This window comes from Herpailurus yagouaroundi, unplaced genomic scaffold, assembly GCF_014898765.1.
Source record: "Herpailurus yagouaroundi ecotype Mexico unplaced genomic scaffold, PumYag 190, whole genome shotgun sequence".
In the NCBI taxonomy this organism is placed as follows: Eukaryota; Metazoa; Chordata; class Mammalia; order Carnivora; family Felidae; genus Herpailurus; species Herpailurus yagouaroundi.
In genome coordinates this window covers 20703070-20720798 of record NW_024412421.1, presented here as the reverse complement: position 1 = coordinate 20720798, position 17729 = coordinate 20703070, and the positions used below count along the sequence as shown (strand labels likewise).

The following is a 17729-nucleotide window of genomic DNA, read 5'->3' as shown; positions in this document are numbered from 1 at the left end:
ATTTTCTGAGTGTGAAGTATAACATTTTATATACATGACAGATTATTCTTAACTGTAGTTATATGTCAAAGCATTCTAGCAACTTCTAGCGAGCCAGATTACAGAAACAAAAACCAAGTTGCAGTTTAGTAACTATTTTACTCTTTCCAAAAAGCCAATCTACTGACACCATAATCACTGGCACTTTGTTCCTATACAAAATCATTTCATGAGATTTGTTTTTAAAATGAAATCAAACACAAATTGTATGAAGAAATCAGCGTAGCTTCCTTAGAATGGCACTCACATAAAGTGACTAAATCAACTGTATTTCTCCAGACACAAAACATTAAGTGTACCAGAACATACAATCATTTCTCTGAAGCTAAAAGCTCCTCTCTCTAATCTAGGGGGGGAAACCCTTTAAAGGAAGAATATGCTCTCATGCTGTGTGACCAGATGTAAAGTACTGTTTATAAAACTAAAATTTTTCTTCTCAGTGCCCAGAGCCAGCAGTTATATCACCTAAGTGCTTTATAACAAAGCTAAATGGTATAAGCTTAACACCCTCCCAAAGCATTCCATTTTTTTCCCACTGTCAACAACCATTTTCCTATTATCCCCGGAGAGAAATCTCAGGGCTAATTGATGATATCCAATCTGTACCCGCAGCCCATCATTTCTTCCTTGAAAACAGTGGCTCTCAATTTTCCACCCAACGTCTCTGATGGATCAAATGCCTGGCTAGCAACAGAAGCGCACTGCCAGAGATTCTCCACACGTGTCCAATCTTTGGGAGCACAGGCAGTGAGACGGAGGCTTTCTGGGTAGAAAAAGGTCCCCGGCGGATTCTGCTGACCCCTGGCAAAAATCATCTGCTTTAATATGTTTCCTGAATTGCATCTTCGTATCTATTCCCTGCTACCACCACTACCCCATTCAATGATTATCATCTCTGCTTTGGGTTGCTTTTTACTCTAACAGCTGTAGTTTTTCCTACCTTTTGTCTTTCCTCTTTGCATTGGATCCAGATCATCCACTGCTGCCAACCCAAAATTCTGTTCCCATCATGTCACTTCCTGGCTCAAAAATGGATTGCATCAGTTCCCCACTCCTTCTATCTTTTCAGCCTCTTCCCTTGCCTGTTGGCCTTGTTTCCTTGCTCTACAAATACGTCCCAATTATTTCCCATGTAAAACAAAATAAAGAACAACCAACTACAAAACTAAAACGTTCTTTGGACACTTCATTCGACTCTAGTTACCATCTTTGCTTCTTTGACTTTTCTGAGAACTTTTAAAAAGCATAGTCTATTCACTGCCTTCTGCTCCTGTCATTCTGCTGAAATTGCTCTTATGAGAACTTTAATGATCCGGTTCTCTAATTACCAAATCCAACAGATTTCATTTTTATTCTTTACTTTCTTGGCTTCTGATGCTGATCACATCCTCCTTTTCAGATTCTTGCCTCACTGACTTCCACAGCACCATTTTCTCCCGGCTCTCTCCCTACCTCCTGGACCATTTCTTTCCAGATTCTTCTCCTCCCACTCCTTGCTTCAAATGTAGGGGTTCTGCAGGGTGCCATCCTGGTTCTACCTCCCTTTTTGATTTGCATCCTCTCTTGATGATTATATCTATCCTCATGGCATCAATTACCACCTTACCCTAACATCTCCTAAGTCTTCATTCAGTTCTCACGTTTCTCTTCACTATAGACCACACTCCAGACCCGCTATTGGACTTTCGTGCCAGAATGTCACACAGGTAACTCAAATTCAACACGTCCAAAACCAAACTTATCTTCACCCAAAACAGAGTTCCTCCCCTGTCAATTTTGTTATCTGGTTTCCTAAGCCAGAACTCTAGGAGTTTCCTCCACTTTCCTTTTTCCCTCGGTCCCCAAACCGATCATTTAGACCTGCTGTTTCTATCTCAATATTTTTCAGTCTCAATATCCTTATGGTGTCACAACAGCTTCCTAACTGCTTTCCCTTACCTCATGTCTTGAGCGCCTACACTCCATCTGCCCCTCTGAACTTCCTAAGACATCACTCCCTCACTTATTTTTAGTATTTTCTATTTAATGTTTATTTATTTTGAGAGAAAGAGAGGAAAAAAACATGAATGGGGGAGGGGCAGAGAGAGAGACTCCAAGCAGGCTCCACACTGTCAATACAGAGCCTGATGTGGGGCTCAAACACATGAACGTGACATCATGGCCTGAGCTGAAATCAAGAGTCGGACACTTAAATGACTGGGCTACCAAGGCACCCCATCACTACCTCATTTAAAGCCCTTTAAATTAACCTGGTGGCTCCTAGGCCTAAAACTTCTGACAGCACACACCATTAGGAAAAGCGTGAGCCTACACTCTCAATCTGTGAATATTGTCTAATACATGTATATTATTAAACATCCATAAAATACAGAAATCAAGAAAGAATGGGATGAAGATGAAATAAAAACACTAACATATTTCTGACGATGTCATACTATCATTGTTACTACATTATTCAAACTAGAATATACTCTTAGGGTCAAGTTCATTAATAATGACAATGTATTAATCCACATTTCAAATAAGTCTTCTTGGCAATTTCATTTTTTAGGCTGACTTCTTGACAATACGGTTACCTTGAGATGTGACAAAGAGCTCCTATTAGGAGAAATGTTGGCTTTGCCTTTTTGTTATTGTTTATAGTGTTATAATTGCCTTCAATCCATGGTTTCTTTGTGCAAATCGTAAGGCATTTATTTTGTGAAGACTAATTTAGTTAAAAGCACGTGCAATATATACATCCAATCATGCTCAAGAAAACTGCAGTAAGTCGCGGTATAATAGCAGACTAAACAAACAAACAAACAAATAAAACAAGAGCAGACAAATTAGTAAGGTCACCACTAGCAATCCCTTTGCTTTGTGAAGCTTCCACTCTTTCCTTGAGATTTCACCTTGTGTACCAAATGTGTAATGGCCCTGTCTTGTAAGACTAAGAGAACAAGTGTCACCAATACATTAAATATTAATAAAGCTCAAATTCTTTTTTCGGGTTGAAAAGCAAATATAAGCCCCACTGAGAGACCATTGCTTGCACTGCACACAAGGCACTTGATGATCTCTGGCCTCCGCCCATCTTCCCAAGTACACACTTCCCGTACCTTACTTACCACGCTTTACTTCTCTCAACACACCAGCTACTTATCACTTTCCAACCTTTGACACGCTGTCTCCTTTGCACTTCTTTCTCTCCTCTAGGGCACCAAATTCTCACCTCTTTTAAAGCACTTATCACAAACCTATTATAACTATTTCCTTCCTAGCCTAAAGGGTGGGGATTACTTCCAATTTTTAATTCCCGGCATCTACCACAACACCTTGTTTGCAGTAGGTACTTAATAAATGTTGACTGACAGAATGAAAAAGGTCCAAATTCCTCTGGCTGGCTTTCAAGGCCTTGCATAATCTGGCTCCAATTTATCTTCCCAGCTTTATTTTCTTCCAAGTTCAATCCTATTCTCCTCACTTCCTATCATGTGTCAAGTTCATTTTGGCTTTTGCTCAGGTTATCCCCTCAATTTGGAAGGACTTCCATCTACAGGGAAGCAACCTGTCCCTCAAGCCTCAGATCAAATGATCCTTTCCCCATGACAGCACACTCTGCTCCTCCACCCTATAACTGATCATTCCCCTCAGGGAACTCTTGAAGAGGGAGTACTACCCATTTGATCAATTTCTGTGTGGCAGTTTTCTCTTTCCAATTTCAGTGTCAGCTCTTAGACACCAGGAACTACCTTCAACTTATTTTGCACGCTGACCTCTCACAACACATTGCAACATGATAATATTCAGGAGATCCTAAGAGACCTGAGTGACTGGCTGTACGTAGCACAGTACAAGGCAGAAAGCAATGACCTGGGTTTTAGTCCAAGTTCCACCACTAATTAGCTAGTTGACCTCAAACGTGTCGTTTAACCTCTCTGGTCATTAATTCCTCATCCAGAAGATGAGACTTTACAACTTTAAAAAATCCTGGTAAGATTTTTCCTTTTGCCCAAAGAACATTAAAATTTTTCCTCTAAAAATCAAGAGAAATTCTGAGACCTTTAGTAACTCACTTAACTTTAATGAACTTTAGCGTAATCATTTGTAGAACAAAGATAAAATGCCCATCACTTCCAAGGACTGTGTAAAGGTCAAATGAGAAAATACAGATAAAAGTGCATAGATAATTTAAAAATGTTAATAAAAACGTAAGGCATTGTTATATTATTTAGGGGAAAATGCAAGCAAGTGGCATTATTTGTTGTTCAATTAGGATAGGATGTAAACCTAACCAGGAACAGTGATTGGATCCTTGAATAGTCAGTCAGCTCAGAACAGCTGGACACTTCCACAGCCACAGGCTGTACCTCATTCCTTATGTACAAAGACACACATTTGATCACAAAGTAAAGCAACCTTTATCCCGGAAGAATTACACAGCAGGTAATCTATTAAAGTTACTGAGTTATCAGTTAAGATCTAAATTAAAGCCTGGTTTTGGTTTCTAAAAATGTTCTTAGAATTTTCATAACCACTCTATATTAGAATCAATAAACTTCTCATATTTTGATAATAATTTGGGGGACATATTTTAGCACGAAACTCTATGAGAAGTAAACTGGTTACAAAAACATAGTTTCTCATATATAAACATGTCTAATCATTCAAGTGAAACATGATGAGGCTAGTTAAACAAAAAGAAAGGAACACAGAAACACAAACTTCCTGACAATTTAGATGTTCTTGTAGAGATAAATTAATGACTACACACACAAAATCTCAAAGAAAATGTAGAATGTTTTCCTTAGAAGACTCCCAACTTGTCCAACATACACTGAAGAAACTGGCAGTATAGGAATCCAAACTAGCTTCTTTAACTTAGCAGCCTAGTAATGTCAGCAATATGTTATATGTCCCCTAACACACACAAAGAACCATATTATATAGAACACTGAAAATCTCAAGCCATTCTGCATACAAAAATTATTTTCAATTTTCAAGATACGTTTCATGCCAGTCCACTTCCTCTATACGCTTAACCATTTTCTTTTCAGTAGATTTGATAACAAAACTTAGAATGACATTTAGGCAATAAATGACTTTCCAACAATATTCCAACGAGAATTGCTTCAAAAGTACTGATCATTTCTCAAATTATCAAACTTTTTTTTAATGTTTATTTATTTTGAGTGCAGGAGAGTGTGTGTATGCCAGCAGGGAAGGGGCAGAGAGAAGGAGAGAGAGAATCCTAAGCAGGCTCTGTGCTGTCAGCACAGAGACTTAGGTGGGGCTCAAACTCACAAATCCTGAGATCATGACCTGAACTGAAATCAAAAGTCACATTCTTAACCAAGTGAGCTATCTAGGCATCCTTAAAATATCAAACCTTAAGTTGAACACTTTAAAACTGTCTTCCCTAACCTCTTCTGGAACATTTTCCAATGTATAGTCTAATTTATGTTCACTTAGTTTATTTCATAGCCCTAAAAAATATAAATGCTAGAAGCTACTTAGACCCTATTTTTAGCACTCAGGATACACTAAATTCAACATCTAATATCTGACAGGTGAGTAGTCACCTCTTTATGCTTAAAATCTGAATAACTCTGCATGGCATATCTTAGTATCAATGCTAACAGTCACTAGCTAAAACTGCAAGTACACAGTGAGTAGCAAATTTTAAGGTTCTGAGTGATAAAATCACTTCTTCACCTTTTGGCTAAAATCAAGGGTAAGGTATGGGGGTGCCTGGGCGGTTCTGTTGGTTAAGTGTCCAACTTCAGCTCAGGTCATGATCTCACAGTTTGTGGGTTTGAGCCCCGCGTCGAACTCTGCGCTGACAGCTCAGAGCTTGGAGCCTTCTAAGGATTCTATGTCTCCTCTCTCCCTGCCCCTTCCCCGCTCATGCTCTCTGTCTCAAAAATAAAACAATAAAAAAATTTAAAATCAAAGGTAAGATTCTACAATAAATAAATAAATACATACATACAATAACAATAACAATAAATAAAATAAAAAAGAAAACAAAAAAAATTAGAAAAAAATCAAGGGTAATGTTCTGAATGGTAAATGTGAAGAAGAAAAAATCAGAGGAAGAGGAAACTAAATGCAAAATTTTTTAAGTTTATTTATTTACTTTAAGAGAGAGAACACATGAGCAGAGGAGGGATAGAGAGAGAGGGAGAAAAGATGAGCAGAGGAGGGACGGAGAGAGAGGCAGAAAAGATAAAGAATCGGTCTCCGCGCTGCCAGCGCAGAGCCCAGGGCGGAGCTCAGTGCGGGGCACAAATTCAAGAGCCATGATATCATGACCTGAGCTGAAATCAAGAGCTGGACACTTAACCGACTGAGCCACCTAGGTGCCCCTAAATGCAAATTTAAAAATAAAAATGTTGGCCTATACAAGAGATGTTAGGAAAATAGGAAAACAAGAATCTTTGCTTCTAAGAAATGCAAACTCATTTCTTTTTTTTTTTTTTTTTTTAATGTCTATTTATTTTTGAGAGAGAGACGGAAAGCAAGCAGGGGAAGGACAGAGAGGGAGAGGGAGACACAGAATCCGAAGCAGGCTCCAGGCTCCGAGCTGCCAGCATAGAGCCCGACACGGGGCTCGAACCCATGAACCATGAGATCATGGACTGAGCCGAAGCTGGACGCTTAACCAACCGAGCCACACAGGTGCTCCGCAAACTCATTTCTTAACCTGTTCGCCTAAAGTAATTCTTTTCCTTACCATGTTTTTCTTTTCAAGTAAAATGGAACCTTGGATTTTAACTTGTTATCCTGGCTATTCTGAGAGTGCTCGTGTTAATTCAGAGCATACCTTCATGACCCAGTCCTACCTTCCTCATTCAGAGTTTTGTTTTTGTTATTGTAGATTACTGCCATATTCCCAGTCCCCAAAAAAGCCTCCAGCACAAAAACTATCAAATGAATAACAACCCTTTGAAGGAGGTATTATCATCCTGGTTTTTCAGATGAGGAAACCAAGGCTTAGCAAGGTTGAGTAACTTGCCTAGGGGTTACAAACCACTACTCAGAAACAGACCCACGTCTGTCTGACCACAAAGTCCTCACTTGTATTTACCCTCACCGGGCAGAATAACTTCCTAATGTTTCTCATTTGTGTGTATTTTCTGGTGGCAGCTTTCTCTTAGGGGAAACTTTAGCTTCACCATCAACCTTTTCCCAGGCATCCTCAACCTCTGATCCCCATTAAGGTCTTCTACACATCTCTCCTTCCTTTGTGTCCTCTCCAGAGTTCTATTATAACATCACTTTAGCCCTTTGCTGCGGTTATTTCTCCCCTCTCTCTCTTATGTCAACTCCAAACTTCCTGAGGGCAGGAATCAGGGAACTTCAAGCGCCTCTGACACATGGCAGAGTTGAGTAATGTTTGATGTATGAATGAATAATCCTGACAAATCCATGGGATAATAAGGAGCCCTTTAGCTCAGTTCCCTAACCACAGGCAACCAGAGACTACTGCTTTCCTTTACCAGGGGGTGGCAAGGGCATGCCTAAGATTCCCTGCCCACACCACAAAAGAGTATCACTGTGCTGCTTAAGACAGCTTTTCAAGTTTTGAGACATCTAATGGAGGAACACTACGGTTCCAAAATTTGAAGGGCTAAGCATAAAATCTATCTTTTAGAAGTGGCCTACCTGGATGGAACAATAGCTCTCGATTTTAAATAATGTTTGCTTCAATTAAATGACTGTTTTCAGTGATTTTGCATATTCTAAATAATTTTATTTTTGTATCTCTTTGTCTTGAAAGTGCAATTGCATACTTCCACACACATATAAGGACAAAAACTACTTGCCCCCCCTTTTTTTTTTTTTCCAAAAACGACTTGTCTTTTACAAATTAGGAAAATAAAGTAGAACCTGTGTGTTAGGTAAAAAGGCACTCAATAAATATGTTATTATGCTGCTGTTTGTAAATCCTCCTTCTAAAAACACATGTGGCCTATTTTAGACTAATGAATACTGGGAAACATTTACTAGATGATTTTCATTTAACTGGTATGAATACCAGGTTCAAAATATACCTAAACAAAAGCTCTGTTTTTAAAAAAAATATATGGTGTAGGGGCACTTGGGTGGCTCAGTCGGCTAAGCCTCTGACTTCAGCTCAGGTCACGACCTCACTGCTCCTGAGTTTGAGCCCTGCATCGGCCGGCCTTCTGCTGTCAGTGCGAGGTCCACTTTTGCTTCCTGTCTCCCTCTCTCTCTGACCCTCCCCAGCTCATGCTTTCTCTCTGTCTACAAAATAAAATAAAAAATAAAAAATAAAAATATGTGGTGTAAAGAGATGAAATATCTGTCCGTTACCACCGAGTACTACATAAACAGTACTACTTCAATATTCTGGCTCTGGGGCTCCTGGCTGACTCAGTTGAGCGCTGACTTTGGCTCAGGTCACGATCTCATGGTTTGTGGGTTCCAGCCCCAAGTCTGGCTCTCTGCTGACAGCTCAGACCCTGGAGCCTGGTTTGTATTCTGTGTCTTCCTCTCTTTCTGCCCCTCCCCCCCTCAAAACTAAAATAAACATTAAAAAAAACTCTGGCTCTAAGAATTTATAACCAAATGCACATCGAGACCAATTTCAAGGTACATATTTAAGGTTACAATTTTTAAAATAATTTTTTTAAATTCCTTTTACTCATTTTGAGAAACAGAGAGAGCACAGGAGGGGCAGAGACAGAATCCAAAGCAGGCTCCACATTGTCAGCATGGAGCCCGATATGGGGCTCAAACTCACCAACCATGAGATCATGCATGACCCGAGCTGAAATCAAGACTTGACCGCTTAACCAACTGAGCCACCCAGGCATCCCGGTTACAATTTTTTTTTTATATATACCCACTACCTAAGCCACAGTCTACAATTTTACTCCATTTATTAACACTAATTTCTGAGAAGTGTCTGGTCCCAGCTATAGTGAGATATAAATAATACTTGTAAATAGAATATTATAAAGATGGGACACAGAAATTTCACACTTGGAGCACATACAAACTAACATTTTCCCAAATATTTACAAGCAGATTTGGAAAAAAAAAAAAAAAAGTGAAAATCACTTTGCCAAGCTGGACTTCTGACCTCTCAGTTTGTGACTGGCCTCCCATTCCCCAAGTCCCTTCTGTTCTTCCTCTGCCAGGAATACCCTCCTGACTCATCTCTGCCTGTCTATGTCCATTACTTCCTTGGAGACCTGGCTCAAGATTCAGCTCCTTGAAAAAGGCCTCCCTGACGACTCCTGATTTCCACTGCTTCCTAACTTTGCATTTCCTTGGCATTTATATATAGTTTGCATTACATAATCAGTAACTTGTAAGTTGTTTTGCATTTTTCCATCATGTCCCCAACTAGAGACCAAATACAGAAACATTATCTGTTATATCCTCGTCTATATAACCAGTAATAAATGCTTCTTGAATGACTGAATCACCAGTGAAAGAAAGCCAATTGCTCACAAATTTCTGAAGTAAGCCAACTGGCTTTTCAGATCACATTTACAATACTCTACCACCTCCAATATGGATAGGTCCTTGAAAGAAATGAGATTTAATTTGGCAGCCATAAATCATCACGAAGGATCCAGGTTACAGATCACTATACACTTAAAGTAAAAGTAGTGGCTATTCAAACCTATCTTGAGATTTAACATTTCAGGCTTCATTTAAAGCCTTGAAGCAGCATGCCTGTGAATGGTAGGAAGCTGGCACCGGTCTCGTGCAAAAGGGGCAAAACTCTAGTTGGCAGTAAATGTTCAAACACGTGAGCCTCCACTGTTAAACAAGGCTCATTAGCCACACGAACTTGCTGTTTCAGCTTTCCGTCTTCAATGAAGTGCTATGATCTCTTTTGGTTATTGTTGAGAGCCAATGATGGGTTAAATTCCCATAAATTAACCAGTAGTTTTGGTGGTTTGCCCAAGCATACCACTGGCATGGGTGTGGGTGATTTTTTATTTATTTTAACAGACCCTCTCGCCCCAGGAAGCCAGATATGAATGAAGAAAGCGCCAACCGGGCACTTCTCGGGAGGCAAACCGAGACCTCCAGGACTCGAGCCCTTCAATTTCCCCCTAGTTCTTAGTGTCAGCTTATCGTGCAGAGGCGGGGCTTCAAGCGCGGCTGCTTTTTACTAAATCTCAACCGAGTCTTCCTTAGGGACTGAAAGCCAACTTCTCCTGCAAGGACCATCAGTTTTTCCATACTTAAAGCCCTAGCAAGCAGAGTCAAGGAGGAACCGGGCCACTAGCGCAAGGAAGCCGAGGACGCGGAGGGGGAGGGACCGGACCCGCTCCGTAAAGGGCAGGATAGAAGAAACAAAGTGAGCGCCGGCCGGCCCAGCGCCGCCCGCCCGGCCGCCCGCCCGCCGCCCGTCGGCCCCGCTCACCCTCCAGCAGCACCTCCTTGCCCGCGCGCTTCAGCGCCTGCACGGCCTGGTCGTGGGTGGCCTGGCGCAGGTCGGTGCCGTTCACCGACAGGATGGCGTCGCCCAGCCGCAACGCTCGGCTCTGGTCGGCCGCCAGCCCCGGGAAGATCTTGGAGATGAGGATGGGCATCCGGTTCTCGCGGCCGCCCTTGATGCTGATGCCCAGGCCGCCCGCCTCCTGCTTCACTACCCGCACCCGGCGCACGGGCGGCGACGCGCCCGCCTCGCCCGCCGGGCCCCGCGGCGGCGCGGGCGGGCTCGGGGGACCCAGGCCGCGGCTGGGACTCCCGGGCAGCGAGTCGCCGGCGCCACCGCCGTTGGGGAGGCCGTTGAAGGCGGCCGCCGCCGGCCCTAAAGAGGGCTCGGACTCAGCCGCCGCTGCGTCGCCGGTGAGGCTTAGGCTCTCTCCGCTGAGCTCGGCCACCACCCGAACCCAGCGCTCCCTTAGGAGCAGCTCCACAAGCCCCGCTTTGGTGGCCCGCGTCCACACCGCCATGGCCTGCCCCGCTCCCGCCGCCGCAGTCGCCGCAGCTACCCTCATTCCAGTCAGGCAGCCTCGGCGCTTCCCCCTTCCCGCCCGAGGGGGCGGACCCGGCCCCCACCCCGCGGTCGTTTACTATTCATGAGGGGCCACGCCCATCGTCCGGAGGGGCGGGGAGCGGCGGGCGGAGCTGCTTCCGGAAGGTTAAGTTGCAGCGCTTAGGCTGGTTCTTTGCTGCTCGCTGGATGTGGACAGCCTGAGCGCTTTGGGGCTCTATCTCAGGTTCTCCTCCTTCGTTTCGTCTCCAAGGGCCACCCCCGAAGCTCCTGACCTCCACCGCGTAGCTCAAGGGAGCAGCCCCGGCATGGAGAGCAAAATCAGCTTCAAGAAGCACTTTGCAAGTCTGCAAGACTGGGTTGCACGTTCACTCTTGCATTGATTGGTTCATTATGTATTTACTGAGTGCTCAGCCCTGTGCTCCTTTTGATGTCTGGAGATGAGCTGAATAAAATGTACCACAGTTGAGAGCTGGCGGTCTAGTGGGGGAGGAGAGTGGAGAACCAACCATCCTGGTGTGATACTGGGTTGTTAAGTAACATGTAGAAAACGCCCTGAGAGCAGAGTAAAAGAAACATTCGTTTGGGCTTGGGGTCAGCTTCACAGAGGTATAGAAGGTGAGTAGGTGTAGCAGAGGGAATTGTATAAGGAAAGGTCTGGAGACAAGAATACAGGCATTTGTTACTCTGCTTTGTAATCACCCATTTGCTTGCCTAGAGTGACAGAGGGGTTTCTTTTTCAGCCCTGCAGCCACTACAGGTAGGCCTCAAAGATATTTACAGGATGATGGTTACTTAGGAAGATGTCAGAAATCCAATGTGAACAGAGCATAGGGTCAGTGGAGGTAAAAGGATAGGACTGTGAAAAGTTTCATATAATTAAACATGGAAGAGTTTGGACTTGGCTTATAGATCTAACCTTCTTGCCCTGGAGGTCATGGCCTTTTGCTGTGGCAAATGTTGGTGGGTGTCCCCAGAAACTGTATGCACACTGCAGAGCCTGCAGTGGCTTTTATCCAAAGATAAAGGTGGTGTAGTCCACCCCCTTGCAGCTTCATGGGCTGGGAGAGCTGAGGAAACTGAGGCCCAGAGAGCCAAAGACTCTGGTCCGAAGTCCACAGTGAGGAAGGAGAAAAAACTGAGGTCTCCCAGATTCCTGGGCATGACTACATACCTCAAGCCTCGAAAATGATGATCCAGAAATCACACTGCTGAGACAGATCTCAGCAAAAACATGAGGTCAAGGTGCCCTGTAACTTCCCTTCAGCCCTAAAAGGGCAATCCCCATGTTTTCACTTGTTGGGAGTAGGGCTACAAGCAGAGGGAATGTGCACCGATTCCTGTAAAAGGGTCTGTATACCTGCTTGCTCATGAAGTACATGTTGAAGCTCGTGAGCCATGTTCTTGCACCTCTCTATGAATGCACATTCATGTGTGGGCAGGAACTTTCAAAGAGCCTCCTATACTAGGAGTTAAAACAATAAAAATGGAGACTGGAAAGTACCCAGAGCCCAAATGAAGAAAGAATTCAAAATGATAAAAGTATCTTACTAAAAAAATCGTTACAGCAGAATCCTCTTTGCAATTAGTGGAGCAGGATTTTCCAAGCTGCAAATGTCAGCAGAAGCTCAAACCTCCAATCCTCTCCTAAATCAATTGTAGTGAGGCCAGTTCCCCGTTCCAGCAGGTCCCAATGTGCCTAAGTGCATCTGCAGTCACAGACGTTTCTGGCTTTGCTCCAGCTGAGGTGTGAGCCCCCAGAGGCCTGAGTTACATGCTTTTGAGAGAGCACTTGATAACTGATTCCTTAGAGTATAAGCATTATTTTGAACACTTTTACATGCATAATTATCCAGAGGTTGGGCACTTGAAGACACCTTTATTAGCAAAAGAGAAGTGCTATAAATTATTTCTAAAAGTATCAATACCTTTTGATCAATAGAGCTGGAGGAAGTCATAGATCTTCCAACTAAATAGTAAAGGCACTTACATAAGATAGTAAGTTATGTAACAAAATATTTAGCTCTAGGAACAGAGAAGGTAATGAAGATTGCTATTTGGATTATTTGGGAGTTTTTACTTAAGCTGTTTTTAGGGACACCTGGGTGGCTCAGTGGGTTAAGCCTCTGACTCTTGATTTTGCCTCAGGTCATGATCTGAGATCTAGCCCAGAGTAGGGTTTTGCAAAAACAGCATGGAACCTGCTTGGGATTCTCTATGTCCCTCTTTCTCTGCCTCTCCCCTGCTGGTGCTCTCTCAAAATAAACATTTAAAAAATTATTTGTAAATATATCCATTTAAAATTCCAAATTTATTGAACTGCTTTCACAAGGTCCTCCATCAGAATCTAAATTTCAGTGTTCTCTCTCATCACTACTTTCAGATTAGCCAAACTCATCCAGTCAGTGTCTCCCAATGATGTCCTGCATGGTCCCCACTGAGGCATCCTTCCAAACACCACCTTGCCTCTCTCAACTACTTTCCCACCTAGCAAGATCTCATCGTAGTTTTCACTGTCTACCCAATTTTGGGGGGATTTTTCCTCTAAACAATTTTGTTGTATGCCTGCCTGTTTTGCCCAAGTAGGTTATAAAATACAGAAGGGCAGGGACCACCCACTGACTTCATTTCCTGCTATTCCAAAAATATTGCCTTGCTGAGAAGAAACTCATTAAACATGTGATTGATTGAAATTCAGTGCCTCCTGTTCTGTAGTCATTTCAAATAATCCCTCTGAAGGTTTACTGGTTCCTTGCAGAGTGAAAATTACCATCTAGGAAATATCAAGTAGTGGGAATCTACTTACTGTGGATAATGAAATCTGCAACAAAAAGAGTACACATCTGTTTCCACGGTTTCTTAGGGACAGTGAGACAAGATTAGATAATTCTTTGAACATGTTATTTTATCTACCTCTAAAAAAGGAAATGGCTGAGATAATTCCTAATAAGCTTTCATTCCTGTCACCTATCAATATGTAATAACAGGCTGTTATTACTATTCTGTTTCTCAGAACAAGGGATGGATCATTGCTACTTTATTTTTTATTTACTCCTTTATATATTTTTCTAATGTTTATCTTAGAGAGAGAGAGAGAGAGAGAGAGAGAGGCATAGGTGGAAAAGAAAGAGAGGGAGACAGAGAATCCTAAGCAGGCTCCGCACTATCAGTGCAAAGCCTGACGTGGGGCTGGAACTCACAGAGTGGTCATGACCTGAGCTGAAGTTGGACACTTAACCGACTGAGCCATCCAGGCACCCCTATTTTTGATTACTCCTTTAAAATGAGGGGGTTAAGGGGCGCCTGGGTGGCTCAGTTGAGCCGGTTGACTGCGAGATCGTGACCTGAGTCAAAGTTGGACACTTAACCGACTGAGCACCCAGGCGCCCCATGAACCTGTTTCTTATTCAGAAAAATTCAGATACCTTCTGTCTCTAATGGGGGTTGTAAGGGTCAACTGGGATGTCGTATGCTGCTTTACAATACTGTAGCTTCCACCCTTTAAGAATTCCATAAAAAGTACCTGCTCCTGATATTGTTACCTGTTGACCTTAAGCAGCAGCAAAAATACAGCCTTTGGTAAGAAGTCTCAAATTAAGAGTCTATACTTTATCTAGGAATGTGTCTGCCATAATACCATTTGATTCCAGGATTAAAAAACAAATGGCCAAATTAATTTTGGTGACAAACAGATCTTGTATAAAGCTACAGTTTGGTTGAAAGGGAGTACATATTGCCAAGAGTCCGTCAAAGGAAAGAATTAGTGAATCTGGGGTTCGTTCCAAGGTTTGAGTGTTGTGTAATTTCATAAGGAAGGAGGGCCCCAGGCAAAATTGCAGCCCTTAGCAAGCCTGAAGGTCACCACCACAAAGGCGGCCAGATGCCAGAGGAGCAAAAACAAGAGCTGCTCAATTACTACTAAAGAAGAGACCAAAGGAAGAATGAAGCTTGTAAGAAAACCAATCCAACATGCAACTTTGAAAATTTATCCATGCGTAACTCTTTCCCAGTTATAAGACAGTGAGATCAATTGTCCCTTTCAATAGGCAGTACTCCTTTGCCTTCCTGGAGAAATATCCTAAAATGTGTTTTTCTTTCCAGCACAAACATGATGTGAAAAGAGGGAAAGGTGCATATATCCTTTAGCTGATGCAAGCACATTTTAAAATTCATCCCACCAAGATAAACCACTATTTATCTGAAACCCACAAAAATGTATTAACTATCTCATGCGTTATGACTATGAAAACCCACATCTGCTAACCACATTCTTAATGAGCAGCAGCTGGTGACAGTTTTGTAGCTCTGTGACTTTCTTTTTAGGAAAATATTCGTAAGGACATACTAAGCAGAAGGTTAGTTTCATTGAATCCACTTACTTATGGAAAATCATCAGTAGTTTTTTGTTGTTGTTGTTGTTTAATGTTTATTTATTTTGAGAGAGAGAGAGCAAGCAGGAAGGGGGAAGAGTTTATTTTGAGAGAGAGAGAGCGCAAGCAGGGAAGGGGAAGAGAGAGGGGGAGAAAGAATCCCAAGCAGGCTCCATGCTGTCCACGCAGAGCCCAACACAGGGCTCCATTTCATGAACCGTGAGATCATGACCTGAGCTGATATCAAGAGTCAGGCACTTGACCAGTCGACTGAGCCACCCAAGCGCCCTGGAAAATCACCAGTGTTTTTAAGTGACAGTCATAGAAATTGCACAATTTGCCTTGAAATTTAAGTAAGTTCCTCAAATAAAAATCCCCATTCCCTCAATACCAGTTCCAACAGAATTTCCAGTGCCTCACCATAAGTCTTGCAGTCAGCTTCACCTCTTCTTTCCTAGGTCACCGAGCTCCATATCATGTTTACTGAGGCACATGGTGTATTTAGGCTTTCATCTCACAGCTTCATTTCCTTCTTCAGTCAGTTAACACAATGGCCCATTAGAGGGATCCTAGACCCCTTTGAAAATCAGCTGTATGCTGTGGACACACCTCAGACAAGTATTCACTAATGCAAAATACAGCATTCAAGCTCAGGGGCTCAGGAAGCCTCTAAAGCCCTTCCATGGACTCTTTCATGGGCTGAATTGTGTCCCCTCAAGGTTGATAGGTTGAGGTGAACCCACAGTACCTCAGACTGTGAGTGTATTTGGAGATAGAGTTTTAAAGAGGTAATTAAGTTGAAATGAGGTCATTAGGGTGGACCCTAATCCAACATGACTGTTGTCCTTATAAGAGGAGGACAGGACACATATACATACATAGGGAAGTCAAAAAGATGGCCATCCACAAGCCAAGAAAAGGCCTTAGAAGGAAACAATGCTGCTAATAATACCTTGATCTCAAACTTCTGGCCTCCAGAACTGTGAGAAAATAAATCTCTGTTGTTTAGGCCCCCCAGCCTGTATTACTTTTATGGCAACTTCAGCGGACACATACAGAACCCACATTAAGAACCTACACAACAGCCTGGTTTTTTGCTTCCCTAACTGCCAGTCTCTTCTGGCCCTTACTTACACAAATGGGCATGTTTACTGTGTCATTACTTTGAATTTGAGTAGTTCACAACTGTGTTTTCTACTGAATGAAAATTCTTTTTATTTATTTGAGATGGGGGGAGGGGGAAAGACAATCCCACGCAGGCTCCGCACTGTCGGCACAGAGCCCAACATAGGGCCTGAACTCACAAACCGTGAGACTATGACCTGAGCCAAAACCAAGAGTTGAATACTCAACCGACTGAGCCACCCAGGGGCCTCTGGATGAAAATTCTTAACTACAGACTTCAAGGCCCACTCATACCTGGTCTTATTTCTCACTACCTGTTGGCTTAAGGGTTCTTTATCCAAAGTTTATTTATCTTTTCTACACACTTTTCTAAACTGCTTAGCTTTCCTCTGTGGAAATTGCTCTACTCTTAGCTTTTATAGGAACCTCACCTGCTTCTTAGCTACCATATGCAAGGGAAGCTGTCACCCTACGGGGCAAGCTTTCCTAAATAAGACATGCATGCTCTCATTACTTTGGTAGGGTCTGCCTGCCATTTTGGCCTTATTTTTCTCCATTCCCAATATATACGCTGTGTTTCAACCATGTGGAACTACTGGTAGTCCCTGAACCAGGCTATGCTCTCTCTTGCTTCAAGCCTTTGTACCGAGAATGATCTAGGAATGCCTCTTTTCTTCTCTCTTCCCCCTTGATCATTACCACCCAATTCCAAGAGTTATTAGCTCAAGGACCATCTGCTACCTTCACCTGATCTGCTAACTCTACTAGTTAGGTGCCCCTTATCTGTGCTCATCTCTAATGTAGCATTGTTGATTTACTTGTTTCTCCCCTTCCAGCTAGGCTATGATGTTCCTGAGAGCTGAGAACATCTTTTATCTGTTATGGGTAGACATCATATAGTAGGCACTCAATAAAATTTCAGTTCTGTAACTTCCTAAAGACAAAGGACACAAAGCTAAGCCTTCATATCTGCATCTTTGCTGTCCATATATGAAAGCTACTAGCCACATGCGGCTATTTAAATTAAAAATCAAATAAAAATAAAAATTCTGTTCCTTTGCTGCACTAGCTACATTTAAGTGCTCAATAGTAGGTGGCTCAGTTGGTTGGGCATCCAACTTCGGCTCAGGTCATGATCTCATGGTTCATGGGTTCATGCCCCACATTGGGCTTGCTGCTGTCAACACAGAGCCCACTTTGGATCCTCTGCCCCCCCCCCCCCC

The 17729-nt window shown here is 42.7% G+C and overlaps 1 protein-coding gene across 2 annotated transcripts in view; it reads right to left on the bottom strand.

Annotated features, from left to right (window-relative positions):
• SNTB2 (syntrophin beta 2) overlaps window positions 1–11051 on the bottom strand; it is a 106746-nt gene extending 95695 nt beyond the window's left edge. For both annotated transcript variants that reach the window (XM_040442931.1, XM_040442932.1), the window contains exon 1: window positions 10436–11051. In XM_040442931.1, coding sequence (XP_040298865.1) covers window positions 10436–11015 — 580 coding nt within the window. In that variant the 5' untranslated portion in view covers window positions 11016–11051. The remainder of the gene's footprint in view (window positions 1–10435) is intronic.
• Window positions 11052–17729: the final 6678 nt, after the last annotated feature.